General features: G+C 38.5%; 1 protein-coding gene across 10 annotated transcripts in view; it reads right to left on the reverse strand.

Moving 5' to 3' along the window:
• Window positions 1-363: 363 nt before the first annotated feature.
• NEO1 (neogenin 1) overlaps window positions 364-24178 on the reverse strand; it is a 61717-nt gene continuing 37902 nt past the window's right edge. Inside the window, exons 7-29 of one of the 10 annotated variants that reach the window (XM_087972576.1) lie at window positions 23915-24035; window positions 21106-21265; window positions 20145-20299; window positions 19891-20039; window positions 19158-19296; window positions 18629-18678; window positions 18006-18150; window positions 17043-17153; window positions 16629-16823; window positions 15987-16082; window positions 14375-14598; window positions 14092-14230; window positions 13878-13985; window positions 12981-13175; window positions 11861-11893; window positions 10223-10291; window positions 9826-9970; window positions 8227-8465; window positions 8026-8118; window positions 5617-5775; window positions 4420-4677; window positions 3946-4082; window positions 364-2254 (exon numbers count right to left, since the gene is read on the reverse strand). In XM_087972576.1, the coding sequence (XP_087828702.1) occupies window positions 2171-2254; window positions 3946-4082; window positions 4420-4677; window positions 5617-5775; window positions 8026-8118; window positions 8227-8465; window positions 9826-9970; window positions 10223-10291; window positions 11861-11893; window positions 12981-13175; window positions 13878-13985; window positions 14092-14230; window positions 14375-14598; window positions 15987-16082; window positions 16629-16823; window positions 17043-17153; window positions 18006-18150; window positions 18629-18678; window positions 19158-19296; window positions 19891-20039; window positions 20145-20299; window positions 21106-21265; window positions 23915-24035 (3204 nt within the window). In that variant the 3' untranslated portion in view covers window positions 364-2170. Of the gene's footprint in view, window positions 2255-3945; window positions 4083-4419; window positions 4678-5616; window positions 5776-8025; window positions 8119-8226; window positions 8466-9825; window positions 9971-10222; window positions 10292-11860; window positions 11894-12980; window positions 13176-13877; window positions 13986-14091; window positions 14231-14374; window positions 14599-15986; window positions 16083-16628; window positions 16824-17042; window positions 17154-18005; window positions 18151-18628; window positions 18679-19157; window positions 19297-19890; window positions 20040-20144; window positions 20300-21105; window positions 21326-23914; window positions 24036-24178 lie in introns of all 10 variants that reach the window. The other 9 variants (XM_087972575.1, XM_087972573.1, XM_087972577.1 and 6 more) reach the window with 9 other exon arrangements.

Consider the following 24178-nt stretch of genomic DNA (forward strand, 5'->3'; position numbering starts at 1 on the left):
TACAGTGTCAGCCTCTTGCCCCCCAACAATCTGGATTCTCATTTTACCGACCTTGGAAGGACGGAAGGCTGAGTCAACCTGGAGCCGGTCAGGATCGAACTGCTCGCAGTAGACAGAATTAGGCTGCAATGCTGCACTCTAATCACTGCACCACCATGGCTCCAATATCACTTGGACCAATTATGTTGGTTGCAATAAAAAGAAAACCAAAGCCTCCCATTTTTCAATCTCTTTTTAAGCTAGCATGAGATACCCAATGCTGTTTTTTTTAAAAAAAAAAATATTACTTTTTTAGCATGTTTATCATAGAAGATGGCAGAGAACAGTATGATTATGGGCAGCAAACACAAAGAGAAAATGCAATTTTACCAGTTTATTAGGAATTTATTTATCTCTCCCAACCCACTCCTTTCTTCTACCGGCTCGGGCAGCACCTGAGTCACAAACATACACACCTACATTTCCCCCCCTCTCTCCTGCAAAGTTAATTTGTTTTGATTGTAGTACAACACAATCAAACCTTGAAGATGATCTACAGCTACATAAGAGTCTTATTCCAAATACTTAAGCATACAATGATCAAGTATAAGCCAAGTGTGAGCCATAGCTTGTGTCTGATCTTTGTATGCTAAAGTATCTGGAACTCCCACTTCAACGCAAATATCCGGAAGGACACAACTCTTGAAATCAAACATTCAAACAATAAGAGCTGTGTTGCTAAGATACATTGTGGTATCTGAGTTTAAAGGACCCAACATTTATGAGAGGGTTTTGTTGAATGCAATTCCCTTTACAATTGGCAAGAAACAGATTAAAGCAGGTGTGTCCAACCATGAGGACTTTTTAAGGCTTGTGGACTTAACTCCCAGAATTCCCCAGCCACCCTGGCTGGGGAATTCTGGGAGTTGAAGTCCACAAGTCTTAAAGTCGCCAAGGTTGGACACCCGTGGACTAAAGGATGAATTTACAAAGGAGACGACAACTTTTAAGTCTTCATTCTTATTTTTTACAATTCCCTTTGATGAACCGGGCCTGGTTGATATGGTATCTTCGGAGCCACAGGTGTGCAGCTCACTTTCTCTTTTGGTAAGGCCTTGGACGGACAGAGGTAATGACAAAAGTGAATAACTGCAGATAAGAGTTACATCGCAGCCATCCTTCAGAATACTGTGTTACTTTTTCCAAGTCACTGCGATCGGGGAAATTACTCGTAACAATAATTTATTATAAGTCACAACTGGGCCTATTGCAGGGGATGGCTTAAACGAGTCTGACGGATAACGTTGTGTTGCGTTGCATTGTCCCCTGTAAACAATGAAGCTCGTGGCTCCCAGCCCAAGGCTTACTTATTCTACTCCTGCACTGAAAACGCTCAAAAGCAGAAAAACAAAAAACAGTTTGCTCCGTGTTACATTTCAATCCAAACAGATAGTTAACCTCACAGTGATGAGAAAGGATCAGGCTTTTTGAATTATTATAATATAAAAATAAAAAGAGCTTACAAAAATCAATGCAGCATACCCCAAGGCCATGGATTACAACTGCTGGAAGGTGACAGGATTATACACGCTTTAAAAAAAAAGAGAGAGAGAAAAGAAATCCAAACAAACAAATCCACACTGGCAATGAATTCCCGCATACACAATAGAACAAGCAATCGGATGTCCGTCTGGACTTTGGGGGGAAACAACACAAATTTCTTTTCTTTTCTTTTTTTTCTGTCAGGTTACACTTTTTAATAAAAAAAAAAGATACAATAAAATAAAAACACACAAATAAAAATTGTACATAAATGTGAACGTCCAACACTGAAAAAGCAGGGAAGGTCGCAGCAGCGAGACAAAAGCTGCCTCCGATGAACGCTAACTTTTGCCTGGATGCTGGTTTTCATCCCCTGAGACGTCGCCCCACTCCTGGTTCATGTCAGCATCAGCACCGCAGCGAGAAGCGGAAATCCCCAACAACCTTCAGAGAGGTTGTTCCGTTCCAGGCCAATGAACTCGAAGAGCCACTTGGTTAACCAGAAGGGGGACACCCCCCCCCCCGAGGGTGCTGCAGCCGGTGGGGCAGGTCTCCTTCTGTGCTGTCCCCTAGTCTTTATACATTTCCTTGTGCTCCAAGGCGAAGTCCCAAGGCCTGGGGGTTTGGAGTCATTCCTTGGGGAAGGCGATCACGCAGTGGTGATGGCGTTAAGGTCCTTCATGAGTCCTTCCAGGTGGGCCATCTCTTTGGTGAGTTCATCCGGTTCGTAATTCTGCAGGAGATTTAACAGGTTTATTGGACAAGATGAGCTGTCCTGTGGGAGGCAGAGGAAGGAAGAGGGCAGCCAACAGCAATAGCGCGTAAGACTTATATATTGCTCGCAGTGCTTCACAGCCCTGTCTGAGCGGTTTACAGCGTCAGCGTATTGTCCCCAATAATTTAGGTCCTTTCACTGACTGTCTAGTGCCAGGGAAGTCGGAAGATCCAGGCAGTTCAAATGGTTGTGAAGGTTTATTGCAAGCTAAAGCTCTGGACAAGAACCTGAACTACTAACAGCCAAAGCAAATTGGTGGTAGATAAGAGATAAAAGAATTCAAGGTGGGGCATGAAGGGACTCGGGACTGATCACTGATGACTCCTACCTCGGGCTCAGTCTGGTCATCTCCTACATCGACCATGGAAGGATGGAAGACGGAGTGAACTTTGAGTTTATCGGGATCAAACTCCTGGCTGTGGGCAGAGTTAGCCCTCAATACTTCATTCTAACCACTGTGCCACCTTGCCAATGGTTTTAAAGTAGCACTGGGCAGTCAGGCCAGATTGCTAGGTGATTTGTTGCTGCCAAAACGGGCCCATTCCAATTTTTGTTTTGTAGGGAAAGGTGAAGGTGGCAGGGACAGCTCCAGAAGACACCACATAAATGAGATTAAAAATGATGAACTGAGAACAAAAAGTGATGGGACTGGAGAAAAGAAGCAGGCAACTTTCCTGCACCCACGATAATAGTTATGGAGCAATGATTCACATTTAATGGCCTCTCCAAATTTTGCTATTATATACAAAGGCCAAATTAAACCATTGGTGCATTCGGAACAGTCCTGCCAAACCCATTTAACTGGCGTTTTAGAAGGCTTAGCAATGCCACTTCAGATCTTTGAAATTTGACATTGCGCAGCCAAAAGGGAACAGCTACTGAAGAGCAGAAATGCATCATTATTGATGAACCAAAGATGGGAGCAATTTAACAATAGTGCACCTTATAAATGCTTAATATATCCTGTAGTTAATTGTCATTGGCTTTTCAAAAGCTTGGGCTGCAGTGTTGTGATCCAAGGGTACCTTCCTAGAGGCTAAAGGATGGCTTGCACTTGGCACCAAGGCTCCTAGCTTTTAAGAGGTGGTCCCCAACTTCAGTTAAAAAGGACAGAGTGCGCTCCGCTGATTGACAGGAGAGATGGATCAGGAAGTGCTTCAGACCAGAGAAACCCTATCCATAAAACTTGACCAGCTATAATATTTAGGTTTACTTAGGTTCTCCTCGACTTACAATCTTTTGTGTAGCAACCATTCAGAGTTACAATGGCACTGGAAAAAAAACCTTAGGACAGCATTTGCGATCTTCCTGGCTGGCTGGCTGGCTTTTGAAAAGCAGGTCAATGGGGGAAGCTGGCTTTGCTTAATGACAGTGTGATTCACTTAACAGCTGAAGTGATTTACTTAATAAATGTGCCAAAAAGGTTGTGAAATTGGACGTTATTCACTTAACAACCTCCTTGCTTGGCAACGGAAATTCTGGTCCCGCTTGTGTTTTATAAGTCAAGAACTATCTGTTTCTGGTCTATTTTCTTTCTGCTTACAGTGTGCAGTAGAAGGGTCTCATTTTTATTATTTTTACAGCTATGTATCGGCACCAAGTCAAATATGATATAGCATGACCAGGCTATCGCCCAGAAGCACACTTACACTTTCTGTGTCTTCAAGCATCCTTGTGGTTTCCTGCACTTCAGGGGCACTTGGGACCACGACTGGCATTGGAGGCCGAGTCCTTCCTAGAGTTCCAATTGATGCTGTCTTCACTGAATGAACTGGATGGCTAGAAGCTTGACACAATTATAATCATAGTCAATCTTTTAATTGACAAACGTATATAATGGCATGTGGCATCACAACTTTTTTCCCCTTCACTACAACGGGGGTGGGCATGACCACCAAGGGCCACGCATTTGACACCCCTGTTCTAGAGTAATTGTAATTTTGTCGCAGCTGCCAAAAACTTCAAAGAAGCTCCGACATTTGCCTCTAGATCAGCACATTTTGCAACTTTTGAGACACGAGGATTTCAATTCCACACATGCTGGCTGGAGAATTCGGGAAGTTTAAAAAAAAGAAAACTCTGATCTAGAAGATCATGTTAAACTTTCACTCTCCCGCACTCACCTTGCTGTGATAATAAAGGTGTGCTTGGCAAGGCAGGGTCGTAAGTGCTGCCAGTGGGCGGGACGGCTGGCACAGCAAAGCTCTTCAGAGGATGAGAGGGACGGACATGGGCAGTGGGCAGGTTCTGGCTTGTCTCCTCTTCCTGGGTACTGGGCAGGTAGGATGCTGAAGCACTTTCTGGCTCTTGGTGATCGGCACAACATGTCTGAGACAAAGACGCTGGCATGGTATCGGTGCTAGGTGTGTTTCGAACAGATTCTGGAGATGGGGGAAGGAAATGAATGGTTAGCTACCTCAGAGAGTCCTTGAAAATGCCAGGCACCTTCAGTGGTGTTAGTTGGGTCACAAACTCTCTTTAGTTCCAAAGAAGGCCAACAAACTGAGAGAATGAGAAAGTCACCCCAAAGCACTTATACCATAACTCTACACTGCTGCTAAAAGTTTTATGCTTTTTATTTAGGCTCTATAAAGAGTTAAGTTTGTTTTGAAAAAAGCTTAGCATGTGATCCCATCACTGAATCAAAACAAAACAAATAATATATTCAGCTTTCTAAATCACCACTGAATCTGCTAACTGATTCATCCTTTAGTGAACTGTCTGGAGATTTCTTAGTTGCCTAGCTTTCAAGTGGTTTTTATTAATGCTAGGTTTAGATACCTCTAAGCTGTTAGTTTTTCTATATTTGGTGCAAAAATGGGTTCTCTTGATGTTGAATCAATTAAATCAGATGCTACTAGCGCTCTACAATTAAATAAGGGAGTATTGTCATTATTTGCAGCTTTAATAATAAAGAGAGCAAATTATGCAAATCTAAATTCTCAACAGAGAAACTGAATTACCATCAGATCCAAGATTAAATAAAATTCTAAGCGCTTAAATGAGCCATTTGTTGAAAAAACACAGAAATGACAACCTTATTCTCAGAGCTTAGAGAGTCTAGAGGGCTAGTTTGACTCCAACAGAACAGCGCAGCAAAACAAAACAAATCCATCTACAATGTGTGCTACTACAATAGGAAAAAAGGAACACACAATTAGTTCGATCGGCAGATACAACCTTCTGAGTTCGGTAGCTTTGGGCTAGAGACGGCCACCCAAAACATGTCGTTTGGTATTTGCCATTAGTTCATAGGAGGTTCTGGCCCTCAGGGTTCTTTTGCCAAGGGTGGAGCTCCCAAAATGGACCGTTCTTCTCACCTGTGGAATTAGCCCTGTCTGAATGGGACACAGATGTGCCAACTGGCCATAGGTTTGCCTGATGATGGAGATAGTTGCAGGTTGGAGAAGCGAGGTTGCCGGAGTGGAAATGATGGTGAGGGTTATCAAGGGAATGGATGGGATGAGCACTAACCACAGCTGCGAATGAACATAAAACAGAAAAACAAAGCTTAACACAAAGACCAACCGGCATGCGGGCCAAAGTGAAGCCCCCCCCCCCCGCCCCTACTTTCATCAACAAAAAGGCATTGAAACAAACAGGTAGAGAGACTAGGACGCCCGGTTCCAGATTCCTAGAAGAAGAGATACTATTCTGTCAAGAAATTCCCAGGGATGCAAACATTAGGAAGCAAGAATTGCAGATGCTGGCTGTTTGGGTGCTGAAAAACATCGGATTTACTTCAAAGGAAACTTACTGGTTGAGGTGAGATGTGAGATTGAAGCACAGATGATCAAACTGAAGTTTCCGCTATATGCGAACAAAGAGGAATTATGGTCTCTGAGGATGAATTGGCAGCTATGCGTTGGATCATAATTAGGGATGGGTAATTTTGAACAAAGTGTCTCCAAGTTTATGGTATTATATAAAAGTAATTGTGTGCATTATTTAACATAAAATTGTAGGTTTATGAGCTTGATTTAAAGTGTACAGAAACACACTAACTACTTGTAATCATTGATCATTAATACTACAATTTCCCTTCAGTTCACAATTTCTGCACTCATGCTACTGCTGAGTTCATTTATAAATCTCCAATCCTTAAGTAACCTTAAAGGATCATATTTTCACTATCTGTGTAGATCAATTCCTGTGTTGAAATCAACTGAGAAATCCGAAGTTTTAATTAAGCTGACTGCAAATCCATTACTTTCTGCTTGCTTTAGTTAAGCTATTCACTGTTCCCATACTGCCAATGGAAGGGAATATAGCTGTGAGACCATGATAAATGATAAACCTGCAATGTATTTTATAATGAGTAGCTTTGATATATTGCAGACTGGAATAAAATAAAGAGTATAGATTACAACAAACTCAGTAATTCAACCATTCTCATGTTATTGGTTCTATTATTCTATGCCAGCCTTTGGCCGTAATAAAGCTTAGTTTTCCAGTAAAAAGAACGCAAATGCATTAACAGAACACTATGATAGGAAGAAATAATTTCTGAAAAGGAAGGAATGTTATTAATCTCCCTTTGTTAAGGTTGAGGAAAAAAGCAAGGATTTGCAAAATTATGAAGCATTTCAAGCATTTCAACTTGGAAAGACAGTTTTCTTACTCTACAGGGGAGAAAGTAACTCTGTAAAAATATCTCTACCCTTACCAATTCATGTTAGTCTGACTATTGCATATAAAAATGGTTCACCTTCATGATGGAAAGTATGACATTTGGATTTTTATCGCCGTCAGCGTTTCTGAAATACCTTTTAGATCACAATGATTAATTAGTTATAGGCATCTTCTCCTTGCCTCAATTCCTCAAAATATTGTTCTTACTGTTTCACCACCCTGAGTTGGGGAACCATCAAGCATAAACTTGTCCCTTTCTTCACCTCCAATCTTGTAACCTTCACAGCCGAAATACATATGTTTCTCTCTAGTGCTTTCCCAGCTCTTTCAAAGAAAAATAAAACCGTCTAAAATCTGTGCAATTTCATGACGCACAAATTAGTATGGTATCACCGTAATTACATCAGTTATGATAAACGGAGGATCTCAACTAACTCTGCTGAAAGAAAAACTGTTTCCCTCAGCTTCTTCTAGTACTTGTGTACATGATTTGTAATAGGTATTAGCAGGATCTGGCTAATTTACAAATGCAGTCTGGCACTGATTTCTATGGTTCCGCCATTTATCTAGTCCATTATACTTAAATAGATTAAATTGATAGAACCCTCAATTGCACATGACATCTCCTGGCCCTGCCATCCATATACAATGGCTCTGCAAATTCCATTTAGTTGGCAATATTTGTTATTTAAATCCACCAGGCTTGTCATTAGCATATTGCTATGGAGATCCAGAGATTGCATCCCTATACTAAGGCAAGGCGAAAAGTCCAAGGCCATTCATTTCCTGGCATAAGTCTAGCCTGTGATATAATAGGGGCTATTCTTCTCAGAATATCTGCATGACATGCCCACAGTCAGGGCAGATGAATCTACAAAAGCAGGGAAGGCCTGGGGGTTGAAGTCAACGTTGAAGGAAAAGGTAAACAGGCTATTTAGCCAGGAGTTTATTTATTTAGTGCTCTTAAGATTAAGGGCATTTGGTAGTTATTGCTTTGCATGAACTTCAAGGTAACCTTATATGGGTGAGATGGAACCAGAAATGTTTGACTTAATCAAGGTGGCTTTGGGAGGTCACCCCCCTGAAGCTAGACTTACGCTGAGGAGGTTGAGAATCAAACGGCATCATCATCTTTGGTCGCATCCCTCTTCTTCCTGCCAGGGTGGACATGCTGTCCTCGGACTCGTGCCCTGGATTCAGGAGAACAAAGGTCAGGTTCTGCTTGTCTTTCTGTCCATGTTAGGAAAGAACCACCAGGTTCGGCAGTGAAACGAACGATAAGCTCACCGTCCTCTCACCTCTGTAGGAGTTGCGTCTCTGATGAATATTGCTGTCCATAGAATTGTCAACAGGGGTGATGTCTTGGGAATTACGAGGGATTGGGGTGTCAGTCATGATTGGATTGGGATCTGGAGATTTGTCAATAGGCTTCAGCTCCAGCCTCTCATGATGGATCCAAAGATCCGGTGGCTTGACGTCTTTGGAATTGCCTTTGTATTTATGAGACCCATTCACGGATTTACAAGCAGCTCGTTTTCTTTAAAAGGGAAAAAACAAATCACTTATCCAATTTTCCTGCAAGAGTTATCTTCTACAAAAGTATCTCTGTGAAGTATAACACTGCCCGCTAGTATGTTTTGTGAAGGTCTTTGGTGTTTCCTTGCAGACGTTTTATTATCTAAACTAAGTACCATCATCAGTGCGAACAACCCAGCTCAGAGAGGACCAAGGAGCCCTCATTTCAACCCTGACCCACAAACATTCTTCCTTAGTATGTCTTATATTGTGCATGAAGGATCTTCACTTTTTCTTTCCAAGTGCTCATCCGAAAATAGTGGGAAGTGTCCTTGCGTATCTTATTGGATGCCAAAGTCAATTCCACCTCTCCAGCTCTGAGAAGCAGCTTGAAGGCAAACAGCTACTGCTTTCACTTCTGCTGACCTTATATACTGAGAACTATCCTGCCACTAACTGCTGTATATTGTGTAGCAACGAAAACCACTTCATCTATACTTCATGCAGAAGGAGAAGGAAGACGCCACGGAGATAATCTTGAAGAAGTCATCCAGAAGCTGTTAAGACCGCAAGATTTTTGTCACTATAGCCTATCTCAATAAAGTATAGTTTTAGTCTTCCTGCATGATCCATTTCCTGATCTGATCTACTTCTGTGCGAACAAACAGAAAGAAAGAAAAATAAAACACTAGAAGCCTGATAGATTTGCATGATTGTCTCTTATGCTGAAGAGAGGTCAAAATGATCAATTCCACTTCAACTAGTTTTGCCCAGGTGTTGGGTAAGGAAACTCCAAAACAGTCAAATTAGCATTTTTCTAGTAAGACCTGAAGCTAAGTTATCAGGGAAGGGAGAGACTGGTAGAAATGTTCCTACCATGGAGAAACAGAGGCAGAGCAGCTAAAAAAAAACCAAACATACCCATCCACACAAAATAGGGTTCTGAAATGGTTTCGACTATACTGCATCCGAACCAGAGGTGGTATTCAGCAGGTTCTGACCAGTTCCAGTCGTGGAAATTTTGAGTAGTTTGGAGAACTGGCAAATCCCACCTCTGACTGGAGATTTTACAGTATCCTTCTCCTGCCACGCCCACCAAGCCACGCCCAAACTATTATTAACTATTATTACATATTATCTGAATACATTAGTTCACCCTCTAACACTGTTCATATTATAGAATTGGAGAAAGTCTAGAGCTGTTAAACTGGCACAGAATCTTTATGTGAGAAAACCCTAAAATTTAAGTCCACAAAAGCACAAATGAGCAACTTTATTGTGCCTTTTATTTTGCCTTCATTGTAAATCACACCCATATCCCTGAAACCAGCAGAAAGACATGCACACCCTTCCACCCAGGGCAAAGGAAAACAAAATCTTACTTCTTCTGGTGAGAGGTGGTCCTTCGAGTGCAAAATACAGCAACAATCACCACAACCACAATGGTGATCACTCCCACAGACACAATTATGATCAGGAGCATATTGTATTCTAGTGGGGAGGGGCTGCCATGAGGGCTGTTGCTTCCTAAGAAAGAACACAAAAAACATCCGAAATGATTTTAGAGCTGTAATTTGCATTGAAATGAAAGAATTTAAAATTATTGCTTAAGCTAAATAAAAATCATGTTATGCAGCCTGCCTTGTTGGGAATTTCAGCTGAGTTTTTCTCTAATAAGCCTTTGACATTGACCTGAAAAACACACACTATCTTTTGGGGAAATTGTAACATGAATTATTTCAAGCTCTTGGCTCTCAACAGAGATGAGAAGATACTTACCACTGAGGGGTGTTTTATAATCTGTTCCAACATCCAATGGTCGATTTCCTTTTCCTGTAGATCCCAATGCTGGAAAATAAAATTTTAACCATGTTAAGGGTTTTGACTATCTCATCTTGTTCACTTTTCAAAATGTAATACATTTTTCTTTTGGTTTTACACAGATCACAGATGGGCAATTTGTGGCTTCCCAGCACCTAATCAGCTTGAGATTACATTGCCCCGAAATATTTTAGAGGAAAATCATTACTGCTTTTTTTTTTTCAAAAGTAAAAGATAGGAATGGGAACAGGAGGGTTCTAATAGGCCAACCATCCTCATCTGAAATAAAAAAAAGAGCCCTTCCTTTGAAAAACATTGATCCTAAATTGTACCAGAGAATTTAAGACTATTATGCTGAAGAATTTTAGTGCAAAAATTTTGGACTTTTGCTGGGGGGAGGGGGGGAGTTAAAGGAGGAAATCGGAACAGTTTGATTCTCATAATACTTTAGCTTCAATCCTCACTGTTAAAACCCTAAAAAACACCCCACCTCTAAAATACACCTTAAAGAGTTAATTGCACTCCTTTTTGTGATCTCATCAAATAACAGGATGGTCTCTGAGTTTCTGTCTGACCTCCAAGATAGATGCATTCTCCAAGTACACCCACATACAGACGTACACAGAGACTCCGAGAGAGACTGTAGACTATATTTAAAAATGTCAAACCGATTATATTAATAGCGAGAGTATATCTCTGTAATCACGGATATGCAAACCATAATGTAGTAGCCTAAATCTTTTCTGATAACAAGACAAAATGTAATTTTCCACCCATATAAGAATTTTGTTTTGTTTTTCTAATTCCCTGTCCCCCATTTCTGAACAGCTGGAGGCTAATGCTTATCTTACAAGAGCTCGTACTCAATCACTGATATGGCAGGTATTTTCAAGACGTATTAAATCCGGAAGGGAAGTGGGCACATTATGATTATCCACCCCCCTGCTTAATCCTTTCTAACAAAGCCCAGATCACATGTAGGAATCTCTACAACCATGTAACATTCAGTTCTTGACAAATTCCAGTTGATAGATGTTCCTGTCCATTGAGGGGGCTGATAAGAGGCAAATGCAGTGAGAGAGTCACTTCAAAGAGAATGCAAGGCTGAATGAATGCAATCATTCTTTGCCACGGAGGGGCTTTATTCTTCTTCTTCTTGCTTTCATTTATTTAAAGCTATTGTATATTGATTTCGGTTTCTGACGACTGTATACAAACAAATCCTTATTTATTTATATGTAAATCATTTTTGCAACATATTGTCGGCCTTCTAACAAATAAAAGAATACTATAAAAGTAAAAAAAAGTAAAAGATTAAAAAGTCAAAAGTCTACTCATTAAATGGACTATTTTCATTTTTAAAAAGAGCAAAATGTACTGGCATACAGAGAATTTAAAAGTGCAGCTTTAATTTTCAACAATTTTGCTTCTAGATGGGAAAAAAATTGCATACATTGCAAATATGCTGTTCACCAAAAGAAGCTCCGAGTTTTTATATTTTAAAATTTCACAAGACTCCTGTCATTTAATAGCGCAAGAAGAACAGTACTATTCATAAAAGACAGCACGACACATAAAGCACATCTATTGGTTTACCTTGATCATTAGACATTTTATCTGATGATTCCGCTACCAAGGGAAGCAGAGGGGAAAAAGCACACAAGAGACCAAAATTCACTGACATGGAAAGAATAATGTCTGAAAATGGGAAAGGAAACTCATACTGGACACTATGAAACTCAAATGGACCCAACTACAGCGTCCTCGACTACTGACCTGATCACTTAGTGACTGTTCAAAATTCTGATGGGCCTCCCTGGACTACCCAAATTCAAAGTTCTGACAGCTACGTGACCACATTTTCCGATGGTTCTGCTGAAAACCTGCTTTTGTTAATGACTGCTTTTAAAAAGGTTGTAAAATCAGGTGGGTCACATGGTTGACACAATGTATAACCAGCACTATAATGGTTGTAACTTAAGGATTATCTGGACCGGCAAAGTAGGTGAACAACTTTTGCCTAATGACAAAACCCTTTCCGAGGACCAAAGATCTTCTCAAACTTTTGCCTCAGAAGCAGCGTACGAGCCAATTCACATGCTTTCCTCAACAACAAGGAAGGAAAAGAAGCGTGAGGAAGAAAGAAAAATGGGACTTCTCTCGCTGGACACCTCGGCCTCCAATCCAGCTCCCAAAAGACGAATCCTGGGAGAACCCATCCCTCAAAGAGACAAGGTTGCCCACCCCTGTGCTAAAGCTTTTCAGAAAGCATTAGCTGCTCTTCAGATCAGCCAGTACATTAGGTACATCAGAGAAACTTATTTCCTAACAAAAACATTCGAGGCCACTGCGTCGCACAAGTTCAGATAATTAGCAGTTCTTCTAATGAGGACAGTGCCTGATAAACAATCTGCTTAAAAAAAACACATGCAAAATATTGCTTATAACAAAAATACCCTTTATGTTTATTGCTGACTGGTTTTCACCATACAGAAATGACCAGAAAAAATACTATCCACTTTTCCTTTATTGCAAATGTTTTAACAAATAGTGGTCAAATGTTTTAACCATGGTAAAGTAAAGCCAAAATCCCAGATAGAAAATTACTTTAAAAAAAATGTTTTACAGCTCCCAGCACCAAGTGAAACCCTTTTCCTCATCAATTGATTATCTCATATATTAAATCAGAAAAATAAAACCTTCCTTTCCAACTTACCTTTAGGTGTCCTGAACTGTACAGCCTCTGACATGGGGCCCATGCCTTTGGAGTTCCGGGCTTGGATCTTGAAATAATACGCTGTGTCAAGGGTCAGCTCTTGAATCTGGTGGGTCAGTCTATTGCCTACTACAGGTTCAATGACCCAGTCATGTATTTCAGCATTGACATCGGTGTTATAGTATATTATGTATCCTGCACAACAAAAACAGGAGGGTTTGCGAATTATGAAGGCACATTTCCGAGCTCTGAAAAATTCACACATCTCAAGTTTTCTTGCAATCTCTTCTGTTAAAAGATGTAGTCTTTTGAATTATTGCCATTGGGAAAGTGTGTGTGTGTGTAATGAGGGTGAGACGATCCCTCCCCATCCATTGATTTTCTTTTAGCCCAGGCCTCAACGAAATGTACACCTTCTTCCAGATGTTGCTTCAAGCCGGCAAATTTTGAGTGTGTAAGAGTTTGTAAACATATGTAGTAAGGCTGTATAGTACTTCCAATTCAATTCCCCAAGCGGTTCAGAGCACCAAGGGCACAAATATAGCATCTCTTTGCAACCCTGTCAAGTAGATTTTTCTTCTCCTACACTGAGCAGCTGCTCTCCACAGTTGTTGTGCAACTCTGCCTGGAGTGGTGGGAAGCTACTTAAGAAGTTGGGAGACAAGCACTACATATGTAAGTCCTCTTACATCTTCTGAAGTATCTTTCTGAAATCAAATCCAAGGCATCTGTACATGCAAGTTGCATTTGTTTTGCATCCACTGAATCATCCCTTTTGGCACAAAAAATATTACATAACTACAATCGATAAAAAGCTGCATCTAATGTAATTAATATCTTTCTTCTCATTTGGTTGTAACCATGTCATCCCTGTATTTTATCCAAAAGATGTTTCACCTGTAATTTTGCCATTGGCTTCAGATGGAGGTTGCCAGTTGACAATTATAGTTCTGGGCTTTCCTTCTTTGCTGACCACTGTTACATCTTTTGGTGGAGAAGTTGGAACTGCAAGAAAATTTAAATTAAACTGACACTGATCTTTATACTTCCGTGTGTTTTCTATAAAAGTTAAAGCAAAGGAAGTAACAACATAATCCTGTAAAAAAGGTACCTTGCTCAAAAGTAGTGCCATGTGCTGTCATGCTCCAGGTGCTTGATCTTCGGCCTTTTGTCACCATGACAGAGAACTCATACAATGTGTTTGGTTTTAAACCAGTGACCAAGAAGCTTAAGGTAGTTGTATTTGCTGTCTATGAAAATCAGAAAATAAAAATGTAAATATTTCATTCCTGTTCCTCTCTTTCTCTTGCTCACTCATGGAAACACACATTGAATCTCTTTTTCAGTTGCAGAAAGTTTGGACAAAATTCCTGTAAATCTACCATTTTTCTCACCTTGTACTTTGTGTTTGCAGGAATGTTGGTTTTCCATCGGACTGTGTAGTAACGGGCATCTGAAACCTTCTGGTTCTTCGGCAGAGAGTTGTCTGCCCAGGTGATACGAATGGTGTCATGGGTCAGGATGGAAGCCTGAACTCCCACAGGTGGCATCATGGGGGAGGGGTCTGGCACTGGAGTGTATGGAGCATTAACAACAAATAAATCAACTTCAGAAGTGTCTAAAGAATTGATGGGTAAAATGTGGGGTATTGCAATAAAAAAGAAAGGTGGCGTTATACGTGAATAGAAACAAAAGGGTGGAATGCAGGGCAATACAATGAAATGAGAGGTGAGGAGTGGAGAAAAAGAGAGAAAAGCCAGAGTTAATAGGCAACACGGCACCAGCAAAACAAGTTCTCAGCGATTATTTTGCTTCTTTTTTAAAAAAACAAGGCATCAGCAGACTCTACAGGATTTAGCATTTAAGTAGGCTATTGAAGATAACAAGGACAATGACTTTCAAATCTTCAGTGTTTATTTGAAAAAGTTTACTAATTAGAATATACAATATTATAGTTGCATTAAAACATTAATTTATTTCAACTGAAAAATCAAGGTAGAATTAGCATCCAACAGACAGTGACACAGAAGTACAGTGTTAATGCTTAGTATTAAAAGGAAAGTATGTATCTGCAAGATGAAAAACATTCAGAAAATATCTTTATAAGAACTAAGATCTAGCAAAAACAACAACAACAACCAGCCCAACAATAAAATACTAAATCAGTGTTTTCTTTCAAACTACTTATTTTCCAAAGCACCAGAAGGCAAGACAAGAAACAATGGATGGAAACTAATCAAGGAAAGAAGCAACCTGGAATTAAGGAGAAACTTCATAACAGTGAGAACAATCAACCAGTGGAATGGCTTGCCTTCAGAAGTTGTGGGTTCTTCATCATTGGAGGTTTTTAAGAAGAGATTGGACAGCCATTTATCTCAAATTGTATAGGGACTCCTGCTTGAACAGGGGATTGGACTGGAAGACCTCCAAGGTCCAGCTCTATTCTGATTGATTGATTGATTGGCCTTTCTTACAATGTTTAAAAGTTTTTTTTTTAAAACCCAATTGGTCCTTTAGTTTAAAGAATGCTAACAACACACAGTATTGAAAAACATAACATGCTGTTGACTGACATGCATTTATACCAACTTGCTTGCAATTATAATACTGTAGATTGGGAAGCTCAGCAAACAAATTTAAGAATGTATAATCCATGCCATGGCCAATGTCCCGAACTGATATCAGGGGTTATGTAAAGAAAATCAGAACATCGCTGATCCAGATTTCAAAGTCATTGTTCAGAAAACAGTTCAGCAAATTATCTCCGAACACAGAAAAAAGAAACAAGCCACCAGCAAACTAGAAACAGTTTGTACACCAATATGTATTTTTGGCTAAACCATTTAGGCCAGGGGTGTCCAACCTTGGCAACTTTAAGACTTGTGGACTTCAACTCCCAGAGTTCCTCAGCCAGCTTTGCTGGCTGAGGAACTCTGGGAGTTGAAGTCCACAAGTCTTAAAGTTGCCAAGGTTGGACACCCCTGATTTAGGCTATCTCATCTTTACCTGTATAGGCTCTTGTCACTGCACTCTCATAAAGAGGGATCCCTTCACCAACGTTGTTATATGCTTTCAAAGTTATAACATAATGGGAACTGGGATCTGAAAAAAAAAATAACTCTATTAGTAAACACAAGATTCTTTAGCGCTACAGAAACATCTGTTTTCAGAGATAGTTCAAGATTCATATAAAATGTTCTTAGCTTTATCATACTAACTCAGGCACCACAACAAGAATGAAAGAAACTTAACATCCATTTTGCTATACATCATGAAATCTAGAGTGAACATAGAGGTAGAACACTTTTAATACCAAATGAGGACATAAAAAGCAAGCATTTTGATCAGCATTGATTTTATATTTTATATAGATGAGCCGCGGTGGCACAGTGGTTAGAGTGCAGCACTACAGGATACTTCTGCTGGCTGCCTGCAATTTGGCAGTTCAAATCTCACCAGGCTGGACGTTGACTCAGCCTTCCCTTCTTCCAAGGTGGGTAAAATGAGGAGCCAGATTGTTGGGGGCAAGAGGCTGACTCTGTAAACTGCTTAGAGAGGGCTGTAAAGCACTGTGAAGCGGGATATGTCCAAGTGCTATTGCTATATTGTTACTTAGCAAAGTATCAGATTAAAATCTTACATAATTACCCAAATTTTCAATAGTGTAGTATCGTTGCTTATAATCCACCTTGATGGTCTGAGCGTGGGGACTGCCTACGCCATACCCTATGGCATAACCTCTGACCACAATGTTCTGGTTTTCCGGTGGGGTCCAGCTGACAACAATACTGGTTACAAGTGGACGGACGTGCAATGAACTTGGCACTTCTGGAACACGAGTTTCTACAAAGAAGAAAACTTATTATTTAAATGTGTTAAGACAAGAAATAATAAACCTAAAAGACTTTTAAGAGATGTCACCAAGTTATTTCGATGATTATACCCCACAGAGTCACCTTATTGGGGAGATGGGCGGCACAAAACTTTAATAACTGAATAAAAAATAAAATAGTTTCTCAGCCTCATAAAGTAGACCAGCTTGTTAAATCTTGGCATCCATACCATCAAGGTCACTCTCAAATGTTTCTGCTGATATCCAGTCCGTAGCTATTCCTGTGCCATTGACTGTTAAAGCAGCCACTCGGAAGCTGTACTCGGTCCCTCGTTCCAAAGCTAGTATAAAAGACATCATACTGAAATACAGTATTCAATATTAATTGCAAGCAAGCTTTCTGCTTCTAATTAGAATAGCAATAGTTCCATGATCCTGTTACTTCGAAGTGCCCCAATAAGCACCTTCAAGAGATTATTATTATTTCGAAGTTATAATTTGAGTCACAGCTGACACAGATCTGGTTAAACAAATACTTTTTGTTTTGGCCTTTCATCTTCCTGATGGTTACTGGAGCACAACCCACAGCTAAGCAGGACAAATCAACAATATTTGCTGTAAGACTTAATATTTGCTGTAAGAGATTCAGTTGCCATAAATTATTATCTGTCAAGCAAGAAAGGACCGACACACTACAGTGACCTTTCCTGTATGTCGGTGGCAAAAGAATATGTAATTTTCCTTCAGCAAATAGAAGAACTAAGAGTTTCAAATGATTTACTCGTTTTATTTCCATAGCGGATGGTCTTAACATTTTCTATAAAAACAAAACACCTTGACAAAGGCATAACAAATCAATTTAAAATGTGAGTTAAAATATTCTTATCTGATAAATCTGATTTACGGGGACATTTCTAGATGGGCCAGGCCTTACTTTAAGGACAGAGAAGGAAGAACTAAAGAGAGGTTTTCTGAGAAATAAGAATCACTCGCCAATCTTTAGGATGGCTTGACTGAAAGTGCAGTATCTGTGATGAACCCACAAACTAAAACTAAGAGGACTTCCCTGAGCAAAAGAAATATTACAAGGATAGAGAAGGTTATTTTTTGATAATAGACCCTCTTCTTTTCTTAAAACAAGAAGCTTGCAGTAGTTTAGGTTATTTTTAGATTGGGAATTCCAACTTATTCACCTTCAATGAGCTGTGAAAGTTGTGTCCCCACAATGATTTCAGTGACATCACTTTTGCGAATCACTTTTCGGTATCGAATCTTATAGCCAGTAATTTGCCCATTATGTGTTCCTGTGGGAGGAGGCTGCCAATGCATCACAATGCTCTGTGGGAAGTTAAATGGCATTATAAATCATATTATCTAAGTTAAATTAGGCTAATTGTCATGCTTCATTAATCTCCACTATACTGGTCCAAGAAATAACTTACACATACTTAGAAATATTATATATAAACTTAATATCTCTGACATTATAATGATGTACCTGGAAACAACCCAACCATGTAACTTGCAAATAATATTGTATGTATGTAGTGTCAATAATTTCTGCAAGATACTGAAACATTAACATGACTCTTCACCATAGTGAATCTTCACTATTTGTACACTGGGCTAGTACAGTCAATGTTTACTGCTGCTTTTAAGCATGCAAATTGAGAATTTATTCAGCCCCCCCAAAAAAAAAAAAAAACCAAGGGGAGGGAGTTTATAAACTATAGCTGATTCATCATACATTCAAATCATACATTCATAGGAAGAAAATCAGATGCTTCACCCGCATCTAAACAGAGAAGTGTCTTACCTTGGAGTTTTGCACTTCTAGTGTTAGATTCTGGGGTGCAGCACTGGGAACTAGAAACATTAAAAGAAGTTATTCAAATATGGTTCAAAATTCAACATCTCTCAGAGAGCACTGTATCCCCAATGTAAATTAAAAATGAATTACAGTTGTTCCAGTTTAAAAGCAAGTGGATTTTATCATGATCTCCCAATTTCACTGAATATTCATGTGAGTGTGTGTGTAAATTTTCAGAGTAATATCTACAAAGATTGTCAAGATAATACCTCATATTGCTAGAAGCAAAGATATATGTACATACACACACAGACACATAGTCTCTTAAGATACTTTGCTCAATACCAAAAATAGAAGACAAAATAGTAAAATATAGAAAATGCAAAGGAAAAGCCCAAGAAACCATTTTTCCCAAAAGATTTCAGCACAACTTCCTATTTAGATCTATATAGTATGAAGAAGCCAAACCAAATTGGTTATATATAAAATGCAAATAAATACATAGGAATTCTTTCTACAATTTGAAAACACTTACCATCTGACAGTGTACGAATGACAACGTCTTGAGTAGAGACTCCTGGACCATGTTTATTGTAGGCCACAACTCTGAAGCTATACTCTGTATATTTTTTCAAACCAATTATTGTATAGGAAAGACCTCCAACATCAATGTCCTATTTAAAAAGATGAAAAATGTGATGCATAAATCATAATTTGGGCTTGATAATTTATGAAATATGCAAGGTCCACATTATGGCTATACTTGAATATTTGCTCATTTCTGGTTCTGGAGATTTCTCTCTCTCTCTCTGTCCCAGTTATCCTGTGTTCACATCATAAATACAATATAACTGATGCCAAAATAATCTATTTAGAATCAAAGCAAAGCTTCCTAACCAGTCAGGATAACAAAGGCATGGTTTTCGAGTGAATTGATGCTTCTATAGTTTTTGCACCAATACATTCAAAAATAGAAGGAAGTATTGACAAAAGTCAATATGAATTTTAATAGATATGAATATTCATCAGAAAGTCATTCCTCCAGGAGAAAGTCATCTCTTTGTATATCTGCAAACAATAACTCAGAGGACAGGGGCATTCCTAAAGATCACACTTTTCTTGATGAGACCTTCTGATCTAACCGGAGTAGGGTTTTTCTAGGTCTTAGCTATTAGGAGCAGAAGAATGATAAACAGATTCAAGAATTATATCCCATAATCATAATATGCAAATATAAAAACTGCTTTCTTAACATACAAGTATCTCACCTGTTCGTTCTCCATTCCCTTCTCCATGTAATACAGTTTGTAGTTCTGGATCTCGCCATTGCCCGATAAGGGTGTACCCCAAGTAACAGTTATCGATGTGGGAGAGATGGCATAGGCACGAATGTTGGGGGCTGGACCTGGAAGCTGAACTAAATAATAAGCAGGGCGTATTACAAAATAATAAAACAAAATATTAACAACAAAATGTTAAAAAGAGCAATGTAAGTAGCAAACCACTGATATTTAATGCTTACCTTCAGGTTGTGTGGCTACTTTCAATGGTACTGAACTCTCCCCAGGTCCATGTTTGTTTTGGGCCACCACTCTGAAAATATATACTGCTTCAGGCATCAGGTTTTGGATTGTCACTTGCATTTCTCCAGGATGACTTGTGTTTTCAACACGCTCCCTTTATTTAAAAGAAAAGAAAAAAAAAAAGAGTTGGGAGTGAAAATGGGCATGCAAGACTTATTAGGACAGATCATTGTTGTTTTATGTTAGAGTGAAATCATCAATTATGGATAACGTGAATATTACTACTGCTGTTTTGATTTAATCTAGGACAATTAATTGGGCAGCCACAGATTTACATTATAAAAGATGCAAAGTAACTATGATAAACTTCATTGAATTAATGTGGAGTACTAGATGATATAAAATAAACTCATCTGTAACCACCACAGCCTTCAAGTAATTGATACCCAACTTTTAATGTAACCATAATAAAAGATGCCTTTCAGTGAGAAATTGGTAGAACATGACAGCACTACACTGGGTTTTTTTTAAATTAGAATCTACAAGCTACAAGTCCAGACTGTTAGAAGAAATGGCACCAAAAAGATGAATAGAAAAAAATGAAGCAAGTAATTATTGGCAGAACAGTATATATTATATAAGCATGGACAGCATACGAGACTCATGACTGGAAGTATTTATGCAATCTTTGAACCAGTGGAGTCTGATGGCATCTTCCATTCATGTTCTATGTCTTTGGCATAGCTTGAAGTTTTAAGCATCACGAAAGTCTGGAACAATTTTGTGAAATCATCTAAACTAAATAACTAGTTCTGCTTGTTTTAATGATTAAACTTCGGTCTATAGTGCATACTAAAATGAGAAGCTGTGATGCTTCACCTATCAGCCCAAGTCTTATTTTTCAGTTATGGGTCAATACTTCTAAATGTTCACAGTTTAGCAATAATTAAATAAGCACACCTGTTACTCAATTCCTTGGTGTAGAACACTGAGTAGGTAAGATTGTCTCCCTGTGGGTCAGATGCAGGGGTCCTCCATGTTAGCTTGATGAAACGAGTAGATACAAGAGACGCCACCACATCTCGAGGAGCAGAAGGCAAAGGTCCAGTTGTAGCTGGTGCTAGATGGTCAGTAGTGGCACTGGTCAGTGAAGTGGGAGGTAATGTTGGGATGGCAACATCTTGTCATGTGCAAACATTGGGGAATATGAAGGGCAAACATCACGACGATTTAAGGAGAAAACATAAAAAAAAACCAAAAAAAGAAATAAACAAAACCACGATGGAAAACAAAACAAAACGAACACACAAAAAAGGCCATTAAACTGAAGGTTGGCATGCAGGCAAAAAGGTAACTACTGAAAACTAATGGGGAATATCAAGGAGACATATCACTATTGGAGAAGCAATCAAAAAATCTCCATTATAATGAAAGTGAGAAGGAAGGGTAGGATGAAAATTACATATAAAGAATCATTTCATCATTAAAACATTAGTTTCCGAAAATTAAGTCTGGTTATGGGGTAACAGTTAATTTTTAGAAAACCATCTGTTCAAATCTGGAGTCAAATGCATGGAGGATTATAACATTTGTCCTTAGCAGAACTAGGACAGAAATGCAAAACATTCAAGGTAAGGTAGCACAGTAAAACTTCTTAAAATATTGCTAAATTATGTATTTTTTCATTTGGGACATTTTCTTTTTACTGATCTCAAATACCACTATATGAACTGTTATACTAAAATGGTTGTGGTAATTTAAAATTGTATTTTTTTTAATGAAACAATTATATTGTAATTAATTGCTCTGAACAAAGAAGAATATTCAATTTAAAAAACTTTAAAATTGCATATTACATCTCTCTTCATTAAATCTAGTAAAAACTCATTAGTAAAGTCATTATAACTAAATTGCATAGCATGATCATCCATTCTAAAACAGAATTGTTATTTTGTTCCCCAACACTGGCCAACGATATTCTGCCTTATACAATCATACTGAAGAACAATAATTAGAACAGGATCCTTTACATATTAACAAAAAAAGCCTTTAAGTTATCTCTTCTTTTATCTTCTTTAAGCAGTGTCATTTTTCAATATTAACTGGAGGCAGTCATTAATTGATACAGTATTATTTATGCGTTGGAATAAATTTCAGGGGCAACTCAAATGCCTTGACAGATGTGGAGAGTTTATAAAATGGTTTGGCATAATGATGAATAAAAGATGAATTATAGAACAAGGGAGGGGAGGAGAAAGGGAGAGAGAATTGAAAGGGGGAAAAACAAAAGATGGAAAAATTAAAGAGATAAATAGTAACACTTATACTGAATATTACTGGAGAGAAGTTGAAAAACTACATCAAGGAGGCATTTTTTGTGGCATATAGAAAACTTGGCTATAAAGCAATGGGAAGTTTATGGAAATTGCCAAGCCTTACAGTTTCAGGCTGCAAATTTGTATTGATCAACTATAACACAGACATTCCAACTCCATATGTTATAATTGTAATTCTTGAATGGTGCAGACAATATGAGGATATTTTAATTATTTAAAACTTTGGGTAGTTGATTTTTTCCCCTGATCTTTGAAGTTATTAAAAGTATATCTGTTGAGCTCCCTAGCTCTACTGTAGTTATTTTGACTGGGATGTTTTCTTTAATCTTTTTTTTCCAGTGCAAACTTTTAAAGGAAATCATAAAAGTGCAATAAAAACAACCCCCCCCCCATATTTGGGAAATGTTTTGTTTTAAAGGAAGTCATTTTATTCTTTACTATCATGCCCAAATAATAAAAAGGTGTGTCACCATCAATATATCAACAAAGAACATTAAAAAAGAAGAGCAACATTTCCTGCCAGTCCAACCAGAAGTGATGCTGTATTTTAGATAAGATAGCAAAATCAATTGTTAGTGTAATAGGAAGATAAGGCAGAAAAATATTTTGCACATGTCCAGTAATAAAACATATATGCTCAAGTCTTTCACTTAAGAGGTTAAAATCCAATGAGGAACCACCCTAACATGTTCTATTACAACTTGGAAAAAAGAACAGCACACAATTATGCCATTAAAATCCAGCTGTCACACACAGATTTATCTTTTTGAGAACTGTGAAATCTTCAGAAATATAGCATCAAAATCAATTCTGAATACTCAGGCTTCACATATCATGCTAAATCATAATGTGGTTCATATCAGATCTCTGCAGTTTTTTCAACAAACTTAGCCTCAGGGTTATCTTGTAAGTAGTTTCAAGAATGGAATATTACCCCGATTATAAAAACACATTACCAATGGATCTCCTTAAACCGACAGCATTAAGTAGATTTCAACTTTTCTTCTAAGCCTATGGATAAACAGCTCATCGAGAAGAAATAATGTATCAATTTCATATTGATAGGATAGAGTATTAACTTTAAAAGTATTTATAAGAATAGAATGCTAAAAAGGCATGTGTTAATTGTAGGCCGAGACCATGAGTTCCAGTCCCGCCTTAAGCATAATGGCAGCTGGGTAATCCTGGGCCAGTCACTTTCTCTCAGCCCTAGGAAAGAGGCAATGGCAAACCACTTCTGAAAAACCTCATCAAGAAAACTGGAGTGAATTGTTCAAGCAGTATCTGAGAATTGGGCACGACTGAATGGGGGAAAAAATAAAAAATTATAGGGAGGAACAATCTATCCATGAGTGAGCAGTGCCCCATGGGGAGGAAAATATAGCTCGATATTCTGCCCTATATTTTAACAATGTATGACTCTACTTTCTTACCATGATCCAGTATTATCAGCTGGGCTCCAGACTGTATATTTCCCACATCATTTTCCGCAATACACTGATAAAAGCCTTCATCTGATTTCACCAAACCCAAAACTTGTAGGTTGTGCTCATTCTTTAAAAAACAAAAAAAAAAAAAGATGTACAGCATTCACTATAACATCTTCTAGTCACTGTTCAGGATTTTGAAAATAAAAACTATAAAAATGTGTGTGTGTGTGTTATATATTCACAACTCTCTTTCCATCCTTATCATTC

Source organism: Notechis scutatus, chromosome 11, assembly GCF_049901735.1.
Source record: "Notechis scutatus isolate UNSWTSFEM ecotype Mainland chromosome 11, rNotScu1.2, whole genome shotgun sequence".
In the NCBI taxonomy this organism is placed as follows: Eukaryota; Metazoa; Chordata; class Lepidosauria; order Squamata; family Elapidae; genus Notechis; species Notechis scutatus.